The sequence below is a fragment of the Oncorhynchus mykiss genome, chromosome 12 (assembly GCF_057628025.1).
Source record: "Oncorhynchus mykiss isolate SJ-2025 chromosome 12, ASM5762802v1, whole genome shotgun sequence".
Classification (NCBI taxonomy): Eukaryota; Metazoa; Chordata; class Actinopteri; order Salmoniformes; family Salmonidae; genus Oncorhynchus; species Oncorhynchus mykiss.
Window position 1 is genome coordinate 57,860,931 of NC_143033.1, and position 16,238 is coordinate 57,877,168.

The window sequence follows — 16,238 nt, forward strand, 5'->3', positions numbered from 1 at the left end:
TATTTTGAAGATTCCATATGTATTATTTCATGGTTTTGATGTCTTCACTATTATTCTACAATGTAGAAAATGGAAAAATAAAGAAAACCCCTTGAATGAGTCGGTGTGTCCAAACGTTTGACTGGTACTGTATGTAGTACGCTAGAATTTTTTTTTTTGACACAGCCATTATCATCCGTGGCGGAGGAGAGAAAGTGTCGAGTGACACACACAGCGTTTGATTTGATTTTAGCTGCAGGTGATGTGCAGGACTCGCAGGTGCTATGCTTGTAAATACATTTGATCGTGGCTATTGAATAAATACATCTAAAACGTTTTGTTGTTAATCTGTAATACTAGCCACCTAGCTATTTATGTAATTTATGTATCACTAGCCACTTTAACACTCTTGCTTTGACCATCAGACAACAGAAAGAGAAAGAAAACAGTTTTGAGCTGAAAAGTATGCCAGTGGAAGAGAGGACAGTAGCAGGTGACCCCACTGTGGTTTGTGACTATTATGATTTCGGTAACGGAATTACAAGGCAAAAGGTAATATTTCTTAAACTTAGAGAAGGCAATCAATGTCTCCAAAACTAAATGTTTTTATTAGTTGGCTGGTGTAACGTTTGTCATCGGAAGGAGACCAAGGTGCAGCGTGGTAAGTGTTCATGATTCTTTAATTACTCAGAACACCAAACAAAAACAACAGAAGAATAACGAACGTCACGTTCTGCAGGCTTCACAGAGCTAACAAAAAACAAGATCCCACAAACACCAAAAGGAGAATGACAACTTATATGTGATCCCCAATCAGAGACAATGATAAACAGCTGCCTCTGATTGGGAACCACACTCGGCAAAAAACAAAGAAATATAAAACACAGAAATAAAGAAAGTAGAATGCTCACCCTAGTCACACCCTAGCCTAACCAAAATAGCGAATAAAAGCCTCTCTATGGCCAGGGCATGACAGCTGGAATCTTTACATCAACATTGTGTTTCAATGTATTTCTAAGACCCCTTAACCATCTGTTTATCCAGAAATGTTTAAGATGGAAAATGGTTGAAAAATGTATATATGCCTTTGTAACGATGTGCGCTGAGAGTTAGGAAGCAAGTTCAGGGAGTGAGTGTTTTAATAAATAAACAACATAATACAAAATAAGAAGCACGACCAACTAACAGAACTGACACAGAAACATAAACAATAACGCCTGGGGAAGGAACCAAAGGGAGTGACATACAGTGGGGCAAAAAAGTATTTAGTCAGCCACCAATTGTGCAAGTTCTCCCCCTTAAAGATGAGAGAGGCCTGTAATTTTCATCATAGGTACACTTCAACTATGACAGAAATCCAGAAAATCACATTGTAGGATTTTTAATGAATTTATTTGCAAATTATGGTGGAAAATAAGTATTTGGTCACCTACAAACAAGCAAGATTTATTAAAAAGGGGTCACTCAAAAAGGGGTGTATCAAAAAGGGGTCACTCACCTCTTAACACCATATGCTGGAAAGGTGACAGAGTTTTTGATGAACAGTGTGTAGTTCTCTGCCGACATCAAAAGTGCGGGACTGCACGGAAAACAGTAGAACATAGAAAACGAAGACAAACAAAGCATTAACACATCAAACATACATAGACATACAGAGAGTTCATCTTAAAAAAATGGAGGGAGACCATTTTCCTTTCATAAAATAGCTTACAAATCACTTGGTTCAGTTCAAAGTAACATTCAGTACATATAACAAGTAATGCATTATTATAGCTACAGGCTTTATGTAAAGTGTTAACAGAATTTTCAGTGATCCTACATACTCTGGGATTGCGTGGTCATCTTCCACAGGGCACCAGGCTACAACCTCACACGTCTTGGTTGTGTTCCCCACACACTTCCCCGTCATATGTCCTTGGGGTGGGCGGTGGAGGGGGGCAGCGAGACATAGACATGGAGAAAAGACACATGAGGGATATAGCTTTTCAACATGAAGTATGTCCACTTTTTCTTTCTCCTCGCTACTTAAAATCTTATCTAAAATGTATCTCATTACAGAACACCAAAGGAAACTGTTAAGTGAGCAAAAAGAGTGCGGAGATATCTCTTTTATCTCTCTGATCTGAAGAGTTTAATTTCCTTCTGCATGAAAAACATTGAAGCTGATGTGATTCTGAGAGGTTGAAAGGGCTTAGATATAACCCATGGGCATATTGGGACAGTTACAAAATACATAGCCAACCCTTTCAACTTCCTACGTTATATCGGTTCATAATTCTACTGTATAGGCTTATTAGATTGGCTCCTACTACTCCCTATGTGTCTGCCAATCTGTCTGCCTATGTCTCTGACTGTGCTTATGACTTGTGTCGATTGCATTTGTCTGCGAGTTAATGGTTCAAATCAAATGTTATTAGTCACATGTGCCCGAATACAACAGGTTAAATGCTTACTTACAAGCCCCTAACCAACAATGCAGTTTAAAAAAGAATAATAAGAATAAATAAAAGGAACAAGTAATTAAAGAGCAGCAGTAAAATAACAATAGCGAGACTATGTGTAGGGGGTACCTGTACAGAGTCAATGTGCGGGGGGCACCGGTTAATCGAGGTAATTGAGGGAATATGTACAGTTGTAGTCAGAAGTTTACATACACTTAGGTTGGAGTCATTAAAACTCATTTCTCAACCCTTCCACAAATTTCTTGTTAACAAACTGTAGTTTTGGCAAGTCGGTTAGGACATCTACTTTGTGCATGACACAAGTAATTTTTCCAACAGTTGTTTACAGACAGATTATTTCACTTATAATTCACTGTATCACAATTCCAATGGGTCAGAAGTTTACATACACTAAGTTGACTGTGCTTTTAAACAGCTCGGAAAATTCCAGAAAATGATATCATGGCTTTAGAAGCTTCTGACAGGCTAATTGATATAATTTGAGTCAATTGGAGGTGTACCTGTGGATGTATTTCAAGGCCTACCTTCAAATTCAGTGCCTCTTTGCTTGACATCACGGGAAAATCAAAATAAATCAGCCAATACCTCAGAAATAAATTGTAGACCTCCACAAGTATGGTTCATCCTTGGGAGCAATTTCAAAACAACTGAAGACCAAGCAGCTGTCATACCGCTCAGGAAGTTGACGTGTTCTGTCTCCTAGAGATGAACGTACTTTGGTGCGAAAAGTGCAAATCAATCCCAGAACAACTGCAAAGGACCTTGTGAAGATGCTGGAGGAAACAGGAACAAAAGTATCTATATCCACAGTAAAACGAGTCCGATATCGAGATAACCTGAAAGATCACTCAGCAAGGAAGAAGCCACTGCTCCAAAACCACCATAGAAAAGCCAGACTACGGTTTGCAGCTGCACATGGGGACAAAGATCGTACTCTTTGGAGAAATGTCCTCTGGTCTGATGAAACAAAAATAGAACTGTTTGGCCATAATGACCATCGTTATGTTTGGAGGAAAAAGGGGGAGGCTTGCAAGCCGAAGAACACCAATCCCAACCGTGAAGCACAGGGGTGGCAACATCATGTTGTGGGGGTGCTTTGCGGCAGGAGGGACTGGTGCACTTCACAAAATAGATGACATCATGAGATAGGGAAATGTTGTAGGATATATTGAAGCAACATCTCAAGACATCAGTCAGGAAGTAAAAGCTTGGTCACAAATGGGTCTTCCAAATGGACAATGACCCCAAGCATACTTCCAAAGTTGTGGCAAAATTGCTTAAGGACAACAAGGTCAAGGTATTGGAGTGGCCATCACAAAGCTCTGACCTCAATCATATAGAACATTTGTGGGCAGAACTGAAAAAGCGTGTGCGAGCAAGGAGGCCTACAAACCAGACTTAGTTACACCAGCTCTGTCAGGAGGGGTGGGCCAAAATTCACCCAACTTATTGTGGGAAGCTTGTGGAAGGCTACCCGAAACATTTGACCCAAGTTAAACAATTTAAAGGCAATGCTACCAAATAAAGTGGTGAACCTAACTAACCTAAGACACGGAATTGTTACTAGGATTAAATGTCAGAAATTGTGAAAAACTGAGTTTAAATGTATTGGGCTAAGGTGTATGTAAACTTCGGACTTCAACTGTACATGTAGGTAGAGTTATTAGAGTGACTGTGAATAGATAATAACAGAGAGTAGCAGCAGCGTAAAAGAGGGGGTGGCCAATGCAAATAGTCCGGGTAGCCATTTGATTAGATGTTCAGAAGTCTTATGGCTTGGGGGTAGAAGCTATTTAGAATCCTCTTAGACCTAGACTTGGCACTCCGGTACCGCTTGCCATGCAGTAGCAGAGAGAACAGTCTATGACTAGGGTGGCTGGATTCTTTGACCATTTTTAAGGCCTTCCTCTGACACCGCCTGGTATAGAGGTCCTGGATGGCAGGCAGCTTGGCCCCAATGATGTACTGGGCCGTACACTCTACCCTCTGTAGTGCCTTGCAGTTGGAGTTGGCCATACCAGGAGGTGATGCAACCCATCAGGATGCTCTTGATGGTGCAGTTGTAGAACCTTTTGAGGATCTGAGAACCCATGCCAAATCTTTTCAGTCTCGTGAGGGGGAATAGGTCTCTTCACGACTGTATTTGTGTGCTTGGACCATGTTAGTTTGTTGGTGATATGGACACCAAGGAACTTGAAGCTCTCAACCTGCTGCACTACAGCCCCATCGATGAGAATGGGGGTGTGCTCAGACCTCTTTTTCCTGTAGTCCACAATCATCTCCTTTGTCTTGATCACATTGAGGGAGAGGTCGATTTCCTGGCACCACACGGCCAGGTCTTTGACGTCCTCCTTAAAGGCTGTCTCGTCATTGTCGGTTAACAGGCCTACCACTGTTGTGTCATCGGCAAACTTAATGATGGTGTTGGAGTCGTGCCTGGCTGTGCAGTCATGAGTGAACAGGGATTACAGGAGTGGACTGAGCACTCACCCCTGAGGGGCCCCTGTGTTGAGGATCAGCGTGGTGGATGTGTTGTTACCTACCCTTACCACCTGGGGGGTGGCCCGTCAGGAAGTCCAGGATCCAGTTCCAGAGGGAGGTGTTTAGTCCCAGGGTCCTTAGCTTATTGATGAGCTTTGAGGGCACTATGGTTTTGAACGCTGAGCTGTAGTCAATGAATAGCACTGACTCAGTATTAGGTGTTCCCTTTGCCCAGGTGGGAAAGGGCAGTGTGGAGTGCAATAGAGATTGCATCATCTGTGGATCTGTTAGGGCGGTATGCAAATTGGAGTGGGTCTAGGGATAATGGTGTCGATCTGAGCCATTACCAGCCTTTCAAAGCACTTCATGGCTAGAGATGTGAGTGCTACGGGTCAGCAGTCATTTAGGTAGGTTACCTTAGTGTTCTTGGGCACAGGGACTATGGTGGTCTGCTTAAAATATTTTGGTATTACAGACTTGGACAGGGAGAGGATGAAAATGTCAGTGAAGACACTTTGCCAGTTGGTCAGCGCATGCACGTTTTAGTGTTATTTGCCTCGAAGCGAGCATAGAAGTAGTTTAGCTCATCTGATAGGCTTGTGTCACTGGGCAGTTCTCGGTTGTGCTTCCCTTTGTAGTCTGTAATGGTTTGCAAAGCCTGCCACATCCGACGAGCGTCGGAGCCAGGGTAGTACGATTCGATCTTAGTCCTGTATTGATGCTTTGCCTGTTTGATGGTTCATTGGAGGGCATAGCGCGATTTCTTATAAGCTTCCGGGTTAGTGTCCCGCTCCTTGAAAGCAGCAGTTCTAGCCTTTAACTCAGTGCGGATTTTGCCTGTAATCCATGGCTTCTGGTTGGGGTATGTACGTACAGTCACTGTGGGGATGACTTTGTCGATGCACTTATTGATGAAGCTAATGACTGATATATTGTACTCCTCAATGCCATCGGAAGAATCCCGGAACATGTTCCAGTCTGTGCTAGCAAAACAGTCCTGTAAGCTTAGCATCTGCTTCGTCTCATCACTTTTTTATTTACAGAGTCACTGTTTTCATTTTTGTTTGTAATCAGGAATCAGGAGGATAGAATTATGGTCAGATTCGCCAAATGGAGGGCGAGGGAGAGCTTTGTACGAATCTCTGTGTTTTTTTTCCCTCTAGTTGCACATTTAACATGCTGATAGAAATTTGGTAAAACGGATTTAAGTTTGCCTGCATTAAAGTCCCCGGCGTTGCCTCTGAATGAGGGTTTTCCTGTTTGCTTATGGCGGAATACAGCTCATTGAGTGCGGTCTTAGTGCCAGCATTGTTCTGTGGTGGTATGTAGACAGCTATGAAAAATACAGGTGAAAACTCTCTAGGTAGGCGAACAATACCTCGAGACTTCCTTAGATATCGTGCACCGGCTGTTATTTCCAAATATACATAGTCCACCACCCCTTGTTGAACCAGATGCCTCTGTTCTATCCTGCCGATAGAGCGTATAACCAGCCAGCTGTATGTTGATAATGTCTTCGTTCAGCCATGACTCCATGAAGCGTAAGATATTACAGTTTTTAATGTCCCGTTGGTAGTTTAATCTTCCTCGTAGGTCGTCGATTTTACTTAGCTTGTAGAACGGAAGGCAGTGGTTGTGTGCATGTATGCATAATATGTGTGTGTGGGACTCTGTTTGCATGCTTTAATATAATGGTGAGCCAAGGCGCTCAACCACCCTGCGTCATGTTGCTAAGAACATGGAAAGTTGTTGATCTGAAATCAAGCCTACTTTTTCTTCTTGCATGCATGACTTTGGGCAGGGAAACAATGATGATACAACCTGAACACTTATCTCCCTGACAAGGTTTTTAGCTCTCTGACAAGTGAAATCGTGTGCCATGTTAAACAACACCTGATTCTGATTACAAGTAATTAGAATCCAATACATACAGTAGTAATAATTGAACAAGGTAAAGGATAGACTACGAAGGACTGAATTATTTGCACTGAACTCACATCCCTTTGTTGTTTATCCCTTATTGTAGTTATAGATGGCCAGTGTGAGTAGTCAGGTGGGGAGGGTTGTGGTAGTGGCAGTGAAGAATGGTTAGTTTGGCTAGGTAGGTAGTGAAGAGGGTTAGTTAGTGCAGTGTTTCTCAACCTTTTTATACCAGGGACCGACAAGCTATGGCCGTCTTGTGTCAGGGACCGGCAAACTATACCTCTTCCTCATTTGGAGGACAACCTGCTAGCACTGTAGAACTGACTATATGTTCAGTTCAGTTAACCATCTCAGGAACTGGCCAGGACCGGCCAGCAATGTGCCATGAACCAACGCTGGTCCACCGACCAGAAGTTGACAAACACTAAGTAAGTGAGTGGGACTGTGTCACACTGCCATGCCGTCAGGACTTTACCATGTCCCGTACGTTCTATTATCCCTCTTTCACAGTCTGAGTCGGAGTTGCAGAGATACCTGGGTTCTGTGAGCTGAAACACAGGAAGGAGTTAGAGTCAATGTTTTTTTTTTTTGTGTGTGTGTGTGTGTGTGTGTGTGTGTGTGTGTGTGTGTGTGTGTGTGTGTGTGTACGAAACATGATACAATAGGTCAATAAAAGACTGTTTAGACCACATTTTCCTGATTGATGATCTCTGTGCAAATGAATTATAATTTTTCTTCTCTACATGTGTCATTGACAGCATCTCACAATGAAAGCAGATGAGCTGATATGATGTACTTTCCATTTAGCTTTAGTATTTATGAAAATACATTCATGTCAGAAAGATATACAAAGAGATACAGAAAATCCAATAAACACTTTTGAGATGAGTTGACATACCTCAGGACATTTTCCCATCTTCTGACCTTTGGTTATAATGTAGTTGGTCATCACCACAAAAGATGAGTCTCCCTGAGGTACGAGAGAGAAAAGCCCCATTTACACCTGGTTCTAACTTGCGTCTTTTGTTCTTATCTTGTCTACATTCTGATTGTGCCCACATTTTTAGACAGTTGTAGACAATCAAAATACACATTGTGATCCGATTGTGATCAGATCATCCTGCCCACATCCAGAGGTAGTCAGATACGCATTGTGTCTGGATATCTTACAAGTGTAGACAGATCTGAACAGAAAAACTATTTAAATCTTCATTATTTAGCCCTCTAAAATCATTGACAGGTGGTAGCATTGACTGATTACATCAATATGTCTTACAATAAATAAATACATATTATTTTGAAGAAATACCTGTGAAATAATTTGCATAAAGGAAGTAATCAGGCAATGCAGACACAGTGCAGAGATAACAGAAACATTTCTGGAAATGTGGGCACAATCATGTAGACAAGATCAGGACAAAGGACCCATGTTAGCACCATGTAAAAACAGGGCTAGAGAGACAGAGACACGGAGAGATTATAATAGTATCTTTAAATGTGACAATCACACAGTTTGAAGCCATTTGTTTTTCTTTAGTATTATAGCCACTATTGTTATTGTTGTCACTGTTGTTTTCATAATTATTATTGTATCACTTCGCTTTGGCAACATTGACCTTGTTATGAAAGCATATCGAATGATTTGAATTTGACCTGCATATATAACGATCCTCCATCCATTCCCTATGGGAACAACAAGGTCTGCTACCGGATATATTTTTACCTGTAAATGTCATCACATCAGAAGGTCATGAGGTGAAATCAGTTGTCATTTAAAAAGTTATTACCTTTCACAGACCTGCAGGTCATCTCTCCATGTTATGTGACAAACCTTTTGTCGCTGTTGTTTTTGTAACAGATCAAAATCCCCCGCCATGCAACAGAAATACTGAATTACATGAAGGTGCAGTCGAATAGCGCTGGTCTGAGGGACTTTTTCTTGTACTAGTAATTGCATTTCTATGACCCTCGCTCTCCTGTTTCATTCTATTGGCCTTCTCTCGAGTGTCGACCAGGATGTCGTACATGTTAATGTAAACTAACTCATATGTAGAGGCCATATAAAGCACAGGACATGTGGCCCTGAATTAATAAGGACTGGTACTGGAGTCTTCCTGCCTGGGTAACAGCATTAGATGGCATCTGACCTAGGTTCAAATACTATTTGACGCCATTTAGCTCTGCTTGATTTACACTTTATCTGTGCTTGATTGAGCTTCCCTGTTGTAATGGAATCAACAGCAAAGTCTAACATCTCCAAAGTACAAACCCCAGCCACCTGACACTCCAGGCAGGCTAAAGTAAACACTCAAAGTATTTGAAAGATCTTAAATAGTATTTCAACACAGGTCTGGATGGCATGCTTGTGTAATTCGGTCACATGATGCCAAGTCACCGACTTATGACCACTTCGGGAAGTGGTTATTATCATGCAAAGACAGATGTTATTACATCGATTCCTGTCAATTACATTGATTCCTGTTAAGGCAGTACCACAATGGCATCTACAGTGGGGCAAAAAGTATTTAGTCAGCCACCAATTGTGCAAGTTCTCCCACTTAAAAAGATGAGAGGTCTGTAATTTTCATCATAGGTACACTTCAACTATGACAGACAAAATGAGAAAAAAATCCAGAAAATCACATTGTAGGATTTTTTATTAATTTATTTGCAAATTATGGTGGAAAATAAGTATTTGGTCACCTACAAACAAGGAAGAAGTTACCTGTATTAATGGCACCTGTTTGAACTTGTTATTGGTATAAAAGACACCTGTCCACAACCTCAAACAGTCACACTCCAATCTCCACTATGGCCAAGACCAAAGAGCTGTCAAAGGACACCAGAATCAAAATTGTAGACCTGCACCAGGCTGGGAAGACTGAATCTGCAATAGGTAAGCAGCTTGGTTTGAAGAAATCAACTGTGGGAGCAATTATTAGGAAATGGAAGACATACAAGACCACAGATAATCTCCCTCGATCTGGGGCTCCACGCAAGATCTCACAACGTGGGGTCAAAATGATCACAAGAACGGTGAGCAAAAATCCCAGAACCACACGGGGGGACCTAGTGAATGACCTGCAGAGAGCTGGGACCAAAGTAACAAAGCCTACCATCAGCAACGGCATTGAAGATGAAACATGGCTGGGTCATTCAGCATGACAATGATCCCAAACACACCGCCCGGGCAACGAAGGAGTGGCTTCGTAAGAAGCATTTCAAGGTCCTGGAGTGGCCTAGCCAGTCTCCAGATCTCAACCTCATAGACAATCTTTGGAGGTAGTTGAAAGTCCGTGTTGCCCAGCAACAGCCGCAAAACATCACCGCTCTAGAGGAGATCTGCATGGAGGAATGGGCCAAAATACCAGCAAAAGTGTGTGAAAACCTTGTGAAGACATACAGAAAACGTTTGACCTCTGGCATTGCCAACAAAGGGTATATAACAAAATATTGAGATAAACTTTTGTTATTGACCAAATACTTATTTTCCACCATAATTTGCAAATAAATTCATACAAAATCCTACAATGTGATTTTCTGGATTTTTTTCTCATTTTGTCTGTCATAGTTGAAGTGTACCTATGATGAAAATTACAGGCCTCATCTTTTTAAGTGGGAGAACTTGCACAATTGGTGGCTGACTAAATACTTTTTTGCCCCACTGTAATTGATAGTGCAGTTAGAGTCAATATAATTTCTTTGTAGATGAATGTTATATTAAGACATGTCTGTGTAGTTACAGTAGTACAAGACAGCTTTTACTACTACTATTAATACTACTACTACTATAAAACTGCTCAATATACTGCCTATTTCAATATCTAGAAAATAAATACCTTTGGGTGTAATACAATGTTGAATCACTCAATCAGTACTGTATAACCAGTGTCAATTACATTGTTTTGGAAATGACCATGAGACTCATGTAAATACCTTGAATAAGTGAACATATACCATATATTATGATAACAGACAAGGTAATCTTCAGGTAAACACCTTGAATAAGTTAACAGATACCATATACCACTACTTGCCTAGAGAGTTTTCAGATATACTTTCGTGGCTGTTAATTTACCACCATGCTGGCACTAAGACCGCACTCAGTCAGCTGTATAAGGAAATAAGCAAACAGGAAACCACTCACCCAGAGGTGGCGCTCCTAGTGGCCGGAACCTTTAATACAGGGAAACAAATCAGTTCTACCAAATTTCTATCAACATGTTAAATGTGCAAAATAATTCTAGATCACCTGTACTCCACACACAGAGACGCGTACAAAGCTCTCCCTCGCCCTCCATTTGGTAAATCCGACCACAACTCTATCCTCCTGATTCCTGCTTACAAGCAAAAATTAAAGCAGGAATCACCAGTGACTCGGACTATAAAAAAGTGGTCAGATGAAGCAGATGCTGAACTACAGGGCTGTTTTGCTATCACAGACTGGAACATGTTCCGGGATTCTTCCGATGGCATTAAGAAGTCACCACATCAGTCACTGGTTTTATCAATAAGTGCATCGAGGACGTCGTCCCCACAGTGACTGTACGTACATACCCCAACCAGAAGCCATGGATTACAGGCAACAATCGCACTGAGCTAAAAGGTAGAGCTGCCGCTTTCAAGGTGCGGGTCTCTAACCCGGAAGCTTACAAGAAATCCTGCTATGCCCTGCGACGAACCATCAAACAGGCAAAGCGTCAATACAGGGCTAAGATTGAATCATACTACACCGGCTCCGACGCTCGTCTTATGTGGCAGGGCTTGCAAACTATTACAGACTACAAAGGGAAGCACAGCCGCGGGCTGCCCAGTGACACAAGCCTACCAGACGAGTTAAATCCCTTCTATGCTCGCTTCGAGGCAAGCAACACTGATGCATGCATTAGAGCATCAGCTGTTCCGGACGACTGTGTGATCATGCTCTCCGTAGCCGACTTGAGTAAGACCTTTAAACAGGTCAATATACACAAGGCTGCGGGGCCAGACGGATTACCAGGATGTGTGCTCCGGGCATGTGCTGACCAACTGGCAGGTGTCTTCACTGACATTTTCAACATGTCCCTGATTGAGTCTAATACCAACATATTTCAAGCAGACCGCCATAGTGCCTGTGCCCAAGAACACAAAGGCAACCTGCCTAAATGACTACAGATCCGTAGCACTCGCGTCCGAAGCCATGAAGTGCTTTGAAAGGTTGGTAATGGCTCACATCAATACCATTATCCCAGAAACCCTAGACCCACTCCAATTTGCATACCGCCCAAACAGATTCACAGATGATGCAATCTCTCTTTCACTCCACACTGCCTGCCATTTCCCACCAGGACAAAAGGAACACTTATGTGAGAATGCTGTTCCTTGGTGTCCACATCAACAAACTAGAATGGTCCAAACTAGAATGGTCCAAACACACAGACAGTCGTGAAGAGGGCACGACAAAGCCTATTCCCACTTAAGAAACTAAAAAGATTTGGCATGGGTCCTGAGATCCTCAAAGGGTTCTACAGCTGCAATATCGAGAGCACCATGACTGGTTGCATCACTGCCTGGTATGGCAATTGCTCGGCCTCTGACCGCAAGGCACTACAGTGGGTACTGCGTACAGCCCAGTACTGCACTGGGGCTAAGCTGCCTGCCATCCAGGACCTCTACACCAGGTGCTGTCAGAGGAAGGCCCTAAAAATTGTCAAAGACCCCAGCCACCCCAGTCATAGACTGTTCTCTCTACTACCGCATGGCAAGCGGTACCGGAGTGCCAAGTCAAGGACAAAAAGGCTTCTTAACAGTTTTTACCCCCAAGCCATAAGACTCCTGAACAGGTAATCAAATGGCTTCCCGGACTATTTGCATTGTGTGCCCCCCCAACACCTATTTTACGCTGCTGCTACTCTCCGTTTATCATATATGTATAGTCACTTTAACTACACATGTACAGTACATACTACCTCAATTGGGCCGACCAACCAGTGCTCCCGCACATTAGCTAACCGGTCTATCTGCATTGTGTCCTGCCACCCACCACCCGCCAACCCCTCTTTTACGCTACTTCTACTCTCTGTTCATCATATATGCATTGTCACCTTAACCATATCTGCATGTACATACTACCTCAAATCAGCCTGACTAACCGGTGTCTGTATGTAGCCTCGCTACTCTTATAGCCTCTCTACTGTATGTAGCCTGTCTTTTTACTGTTGTTTTATGTCTTTACTTACCTATTGTTCACCTAATACATTTTTTTCACTATTGGTTAGAGCCTGTAAGTAAGCATTTCACTGTAATTCGGCGCTGTTGTATTCGGCGCACATGACAAATCAACTTTGATTTGATATATTTTGATAACAGACAAGGTCATCTCAGGTAGATACCTTGAATAAGTTAACAGATACCATATATTATGACAATTTGTTCTTAACTGACTTAGTTAAATAAAGGTTACATAAATAAATAACAGACAAGGTAATCTTCAGGTAAAGACCTTGAATAAGTTAACATATACCATATATTATGAAAGCAGACAATGTCATCTTCCGGTAAATACCTTGCAAATAGATACTCATATAAGATCACAGGCTGTATAATCTTGTGTGTTTGACCTTCTTGCTGTTTTTGGTCATTGATCTCCTTACTCCTAACCATCAGTCGAACTGGTTGGTTCTGAATTAAATAGACCCATGATGGCCACACCCCTCAGAGTAAACAGTAGTGTCTTCTTTGTATCTCTTTATTGCTTAGTCACGGTCAACATGAGCTGACTACACTTAGGCAAACAATGTCACTGTGTTTACAGAGACTCTTCTGCTTGTCTCTGTATTTGCCTAATGTGTGTGCAGGATCAGGATGCGTGCAAAGGAACCACTGATGAAAGTTAGGTACAGTTTCACTCTCACACCTGTGTGTTGACAATGATATCACACGATACCACAGTTCATGTTCTTCACCTTCTTCATTTCCTCCTTCTTCTTCAATCTGTCAGACACCATCTGTCTGACTTCCCTGCATGAACCTCGCTGTAGTACTTCATTACGCATTGCTATTGCACTAGTATTACAGCACACTGGTAGATGTACTGTGAGGCTCAGTTCCTAGAGGGTGTAATGATATGTGACCTTTCAGGTCATTCATTCAGTTTCTCATTCATTACAGTACTAGTGTTGTTCGTCAACACACACAGCCACCTGTTCAAGGAAGATATTAGCCAATGACCCACCTGTTCAGGGAAGACGTAGTCGACCATGTCCCAGACCCTCTCCTCTCCATCCACGTTGGTGTAGCCCACCCCTTTCATCTTCGTAAAGACAGAACTCACGGCCGTGTCTGTCGACTGGTAGCCTTTCTCATAGATAAACACCCAACTGGATGGAGCAGAGGACACAGAGGATACCATAAATCAGTCAATAGATCAATCAAATGTATTTATAACGCCCAAACAGTTGTCTCAAAGTGCTTTACAGTAACCCGGCCTAGACCCTAAAAAAGCAAGCAGAAGCACATTGGTGAGGGAAAAGTCTCTAGCAGTCAGAAACCTTGAGAGGAACCAGGCTCATACAGTACTAGTGATTTCAGCATCTGAGATATGAAACCACAGGCAAGGGCAAAGATCCATGAGTATTGTCAGCATTTCTAGACAACCATTTTCAAATGATGCCAACAGCTACAGTATAGGTCAAGGTTACAGTACAGTACTGTATGTGTCATACATGTATGATGTGTTGTATGACTAATCTAGTTAATGTAAGTTCAATCAGTAAGGCTGGTCTTAATGCATCTTCTCACGTTAAACTTGGTTTGAGTAGTATAACGTATTCACATTGAAGCTTTCATCATGGGAACTTTATATTTGTCATTATTAATAATGGTCTCATCATCATCAGATTGAGCAGATGTGACGTGGTAGGTGGCAGTGACGTGCTGAGCTTCAAACCTGTGTCCTTATTGATTGTTTGAAATTGTAATTTAGCCATCAATTAAAAGAAGGAAGCAAACTTAAAGAGATACCAGACTTAGCATATCATAAGATTTAGCAATGCAATTCTCTAAGTCAACAGACAAAGCAGGAAAGAGCAGTACTGAGGAGGAGAGGAGTTGTGGCCGACCAAACGTTCTATCACAATGGACGGTTAGACTGAAGAAGGTTACCCAACAACATTCGCCAAAGACGACAGCTGCTTTGAAAAACATGAACGAGCAATTGAAAAAGCTGGATTTGATCCCTGGAGCAATAGCAGAAAAAGTATCGGTGGAGTCTAATAACAGCTTAATACAGTAAATAATGGCAGAAAATGAACCACTCCATGCCACAAAACTACAGGATGATAACAAATAAATGAGGGCTGCAATTCTAGATATAAAATGCAGATGCATGAGGCACAATATTGTTATGATAGGGGTGGAGGAAGAGCAAAACAAAGACTACTTGAAAGAACAACTCAGGATGACGGAGGAACACGGTAAAATGTGGATTACCAAAGGGCCCACCGTTTTGGCAGGGAACAGACCCGACAGACCTGTTGTTGCAAGGTTAACCCGGTTAACCCGTTACAAAATTAAGTGACAGTGCTGGGAAGAGGAAGGGACCTGAAGGATATAGCAGCGGGAAGTAGTTTGGGGGTGGGAGTGCTGCGCTCGTTTGGGGGTAGGGGTGCAGGACAAAAAAAAACATTTTGCCCATGCTGTAGACGGCTGTATCGGTCCGCTAATACAGGACTATTAAAAGGTCCAGTGCACTACTTTTGTGAGAAAACAACATTTTTTTCTCCAAAAAATATTTTTTATAAAAATAAATAAACATTCTGATTTTTCAGGGGGTGCTGCAGCAGGCTCAGCACCTCGACTTCCCGCGGCTATGCGGAAACAATTTATCTATCAATTAACAATATTCTTCAGAGATCGTGGACAGTAGACGGGTTCTTTACACTATTCTTAAACACCACAGGGCCAGAAAGTGCACCTGGCGTTGGACAAGCTCTACATTAACAACCATCTCTTCAGGGCCTCCAAGATAACAACCTGGTTGTGAGTAAACCCTGCAATGCTGAGCCAGTCATTCCAAATTAGGCCTACAACACAACATCCCTATTTTGTTTATCTCTCTCCCTCATGACGAGCAACCCCATGATGGTAACAGGGACAATTTGAGTATCATGCAGTAGCCTAAACCTATCGATGTTACATTGAGCCGAGTGAATGGAATATGAATGCCAGTCATCCAATATGCTGTAATAGAAATAAGGCCATGCTCAGAAGGAAAAAAAAGTGTCCTCCCTCATAACCGCCACTGACATTTATAGATTAAGTTATGTGGAAAAAGGCACTTCTGTCATGGGCAAAGAAATTCAAAAGGGGTGATGATATTAATTAATAATAATTTTAAGCCAAATGTGCAAACTG

At 42.1% G+C, this 16,238-nt stretch overlaps 1 protein-coding gene across 4 annotated transcripts in view; it reads right to left on the reverse strand.

The window, feature by feature from the left end:
• The window catches only part of LOC110537827 (P2X purinoceptor 1), a 55,471-nt gene that overhangs the window by 18,926 nt on the left and 20,307 nt on the right, over window positions 1-16,238 (reverse strand). For all 4 annotated transcript variants that reach the window (XR_002475681.3, XM_021624245.3, XM_021624246.3 and 1 more), the window contains exons 2-6: window positions 14,059-14,203; window positions 7,744-7,815; window positions 7,321-7,393; window positions 1,803-1,893; window positions 1,478-1,558 (exon numbers count right to left, since the gene is read on the reverse strand). Coding sequence is in view for 3 of the 4 variants with exons in the window: in XM_021624245.3 (XP_021479920.2) it covers window positions 1,478-1,558; window positions 1,803-1,893; window positions 7,321-7,393; window positions 7,744-7,815; window positions 14,059-14,203 (462 nt within the window). In the remaining variant the exon portion in view is untranslated. The remainder of the gene's footprint in view (window positions 1-1,477; window positions 1,559-1,802; window positions 1,894-7,320; window positions 7,394-7,743; window positions 7,816-14,058; window positions 14,204-16,238) is intronic.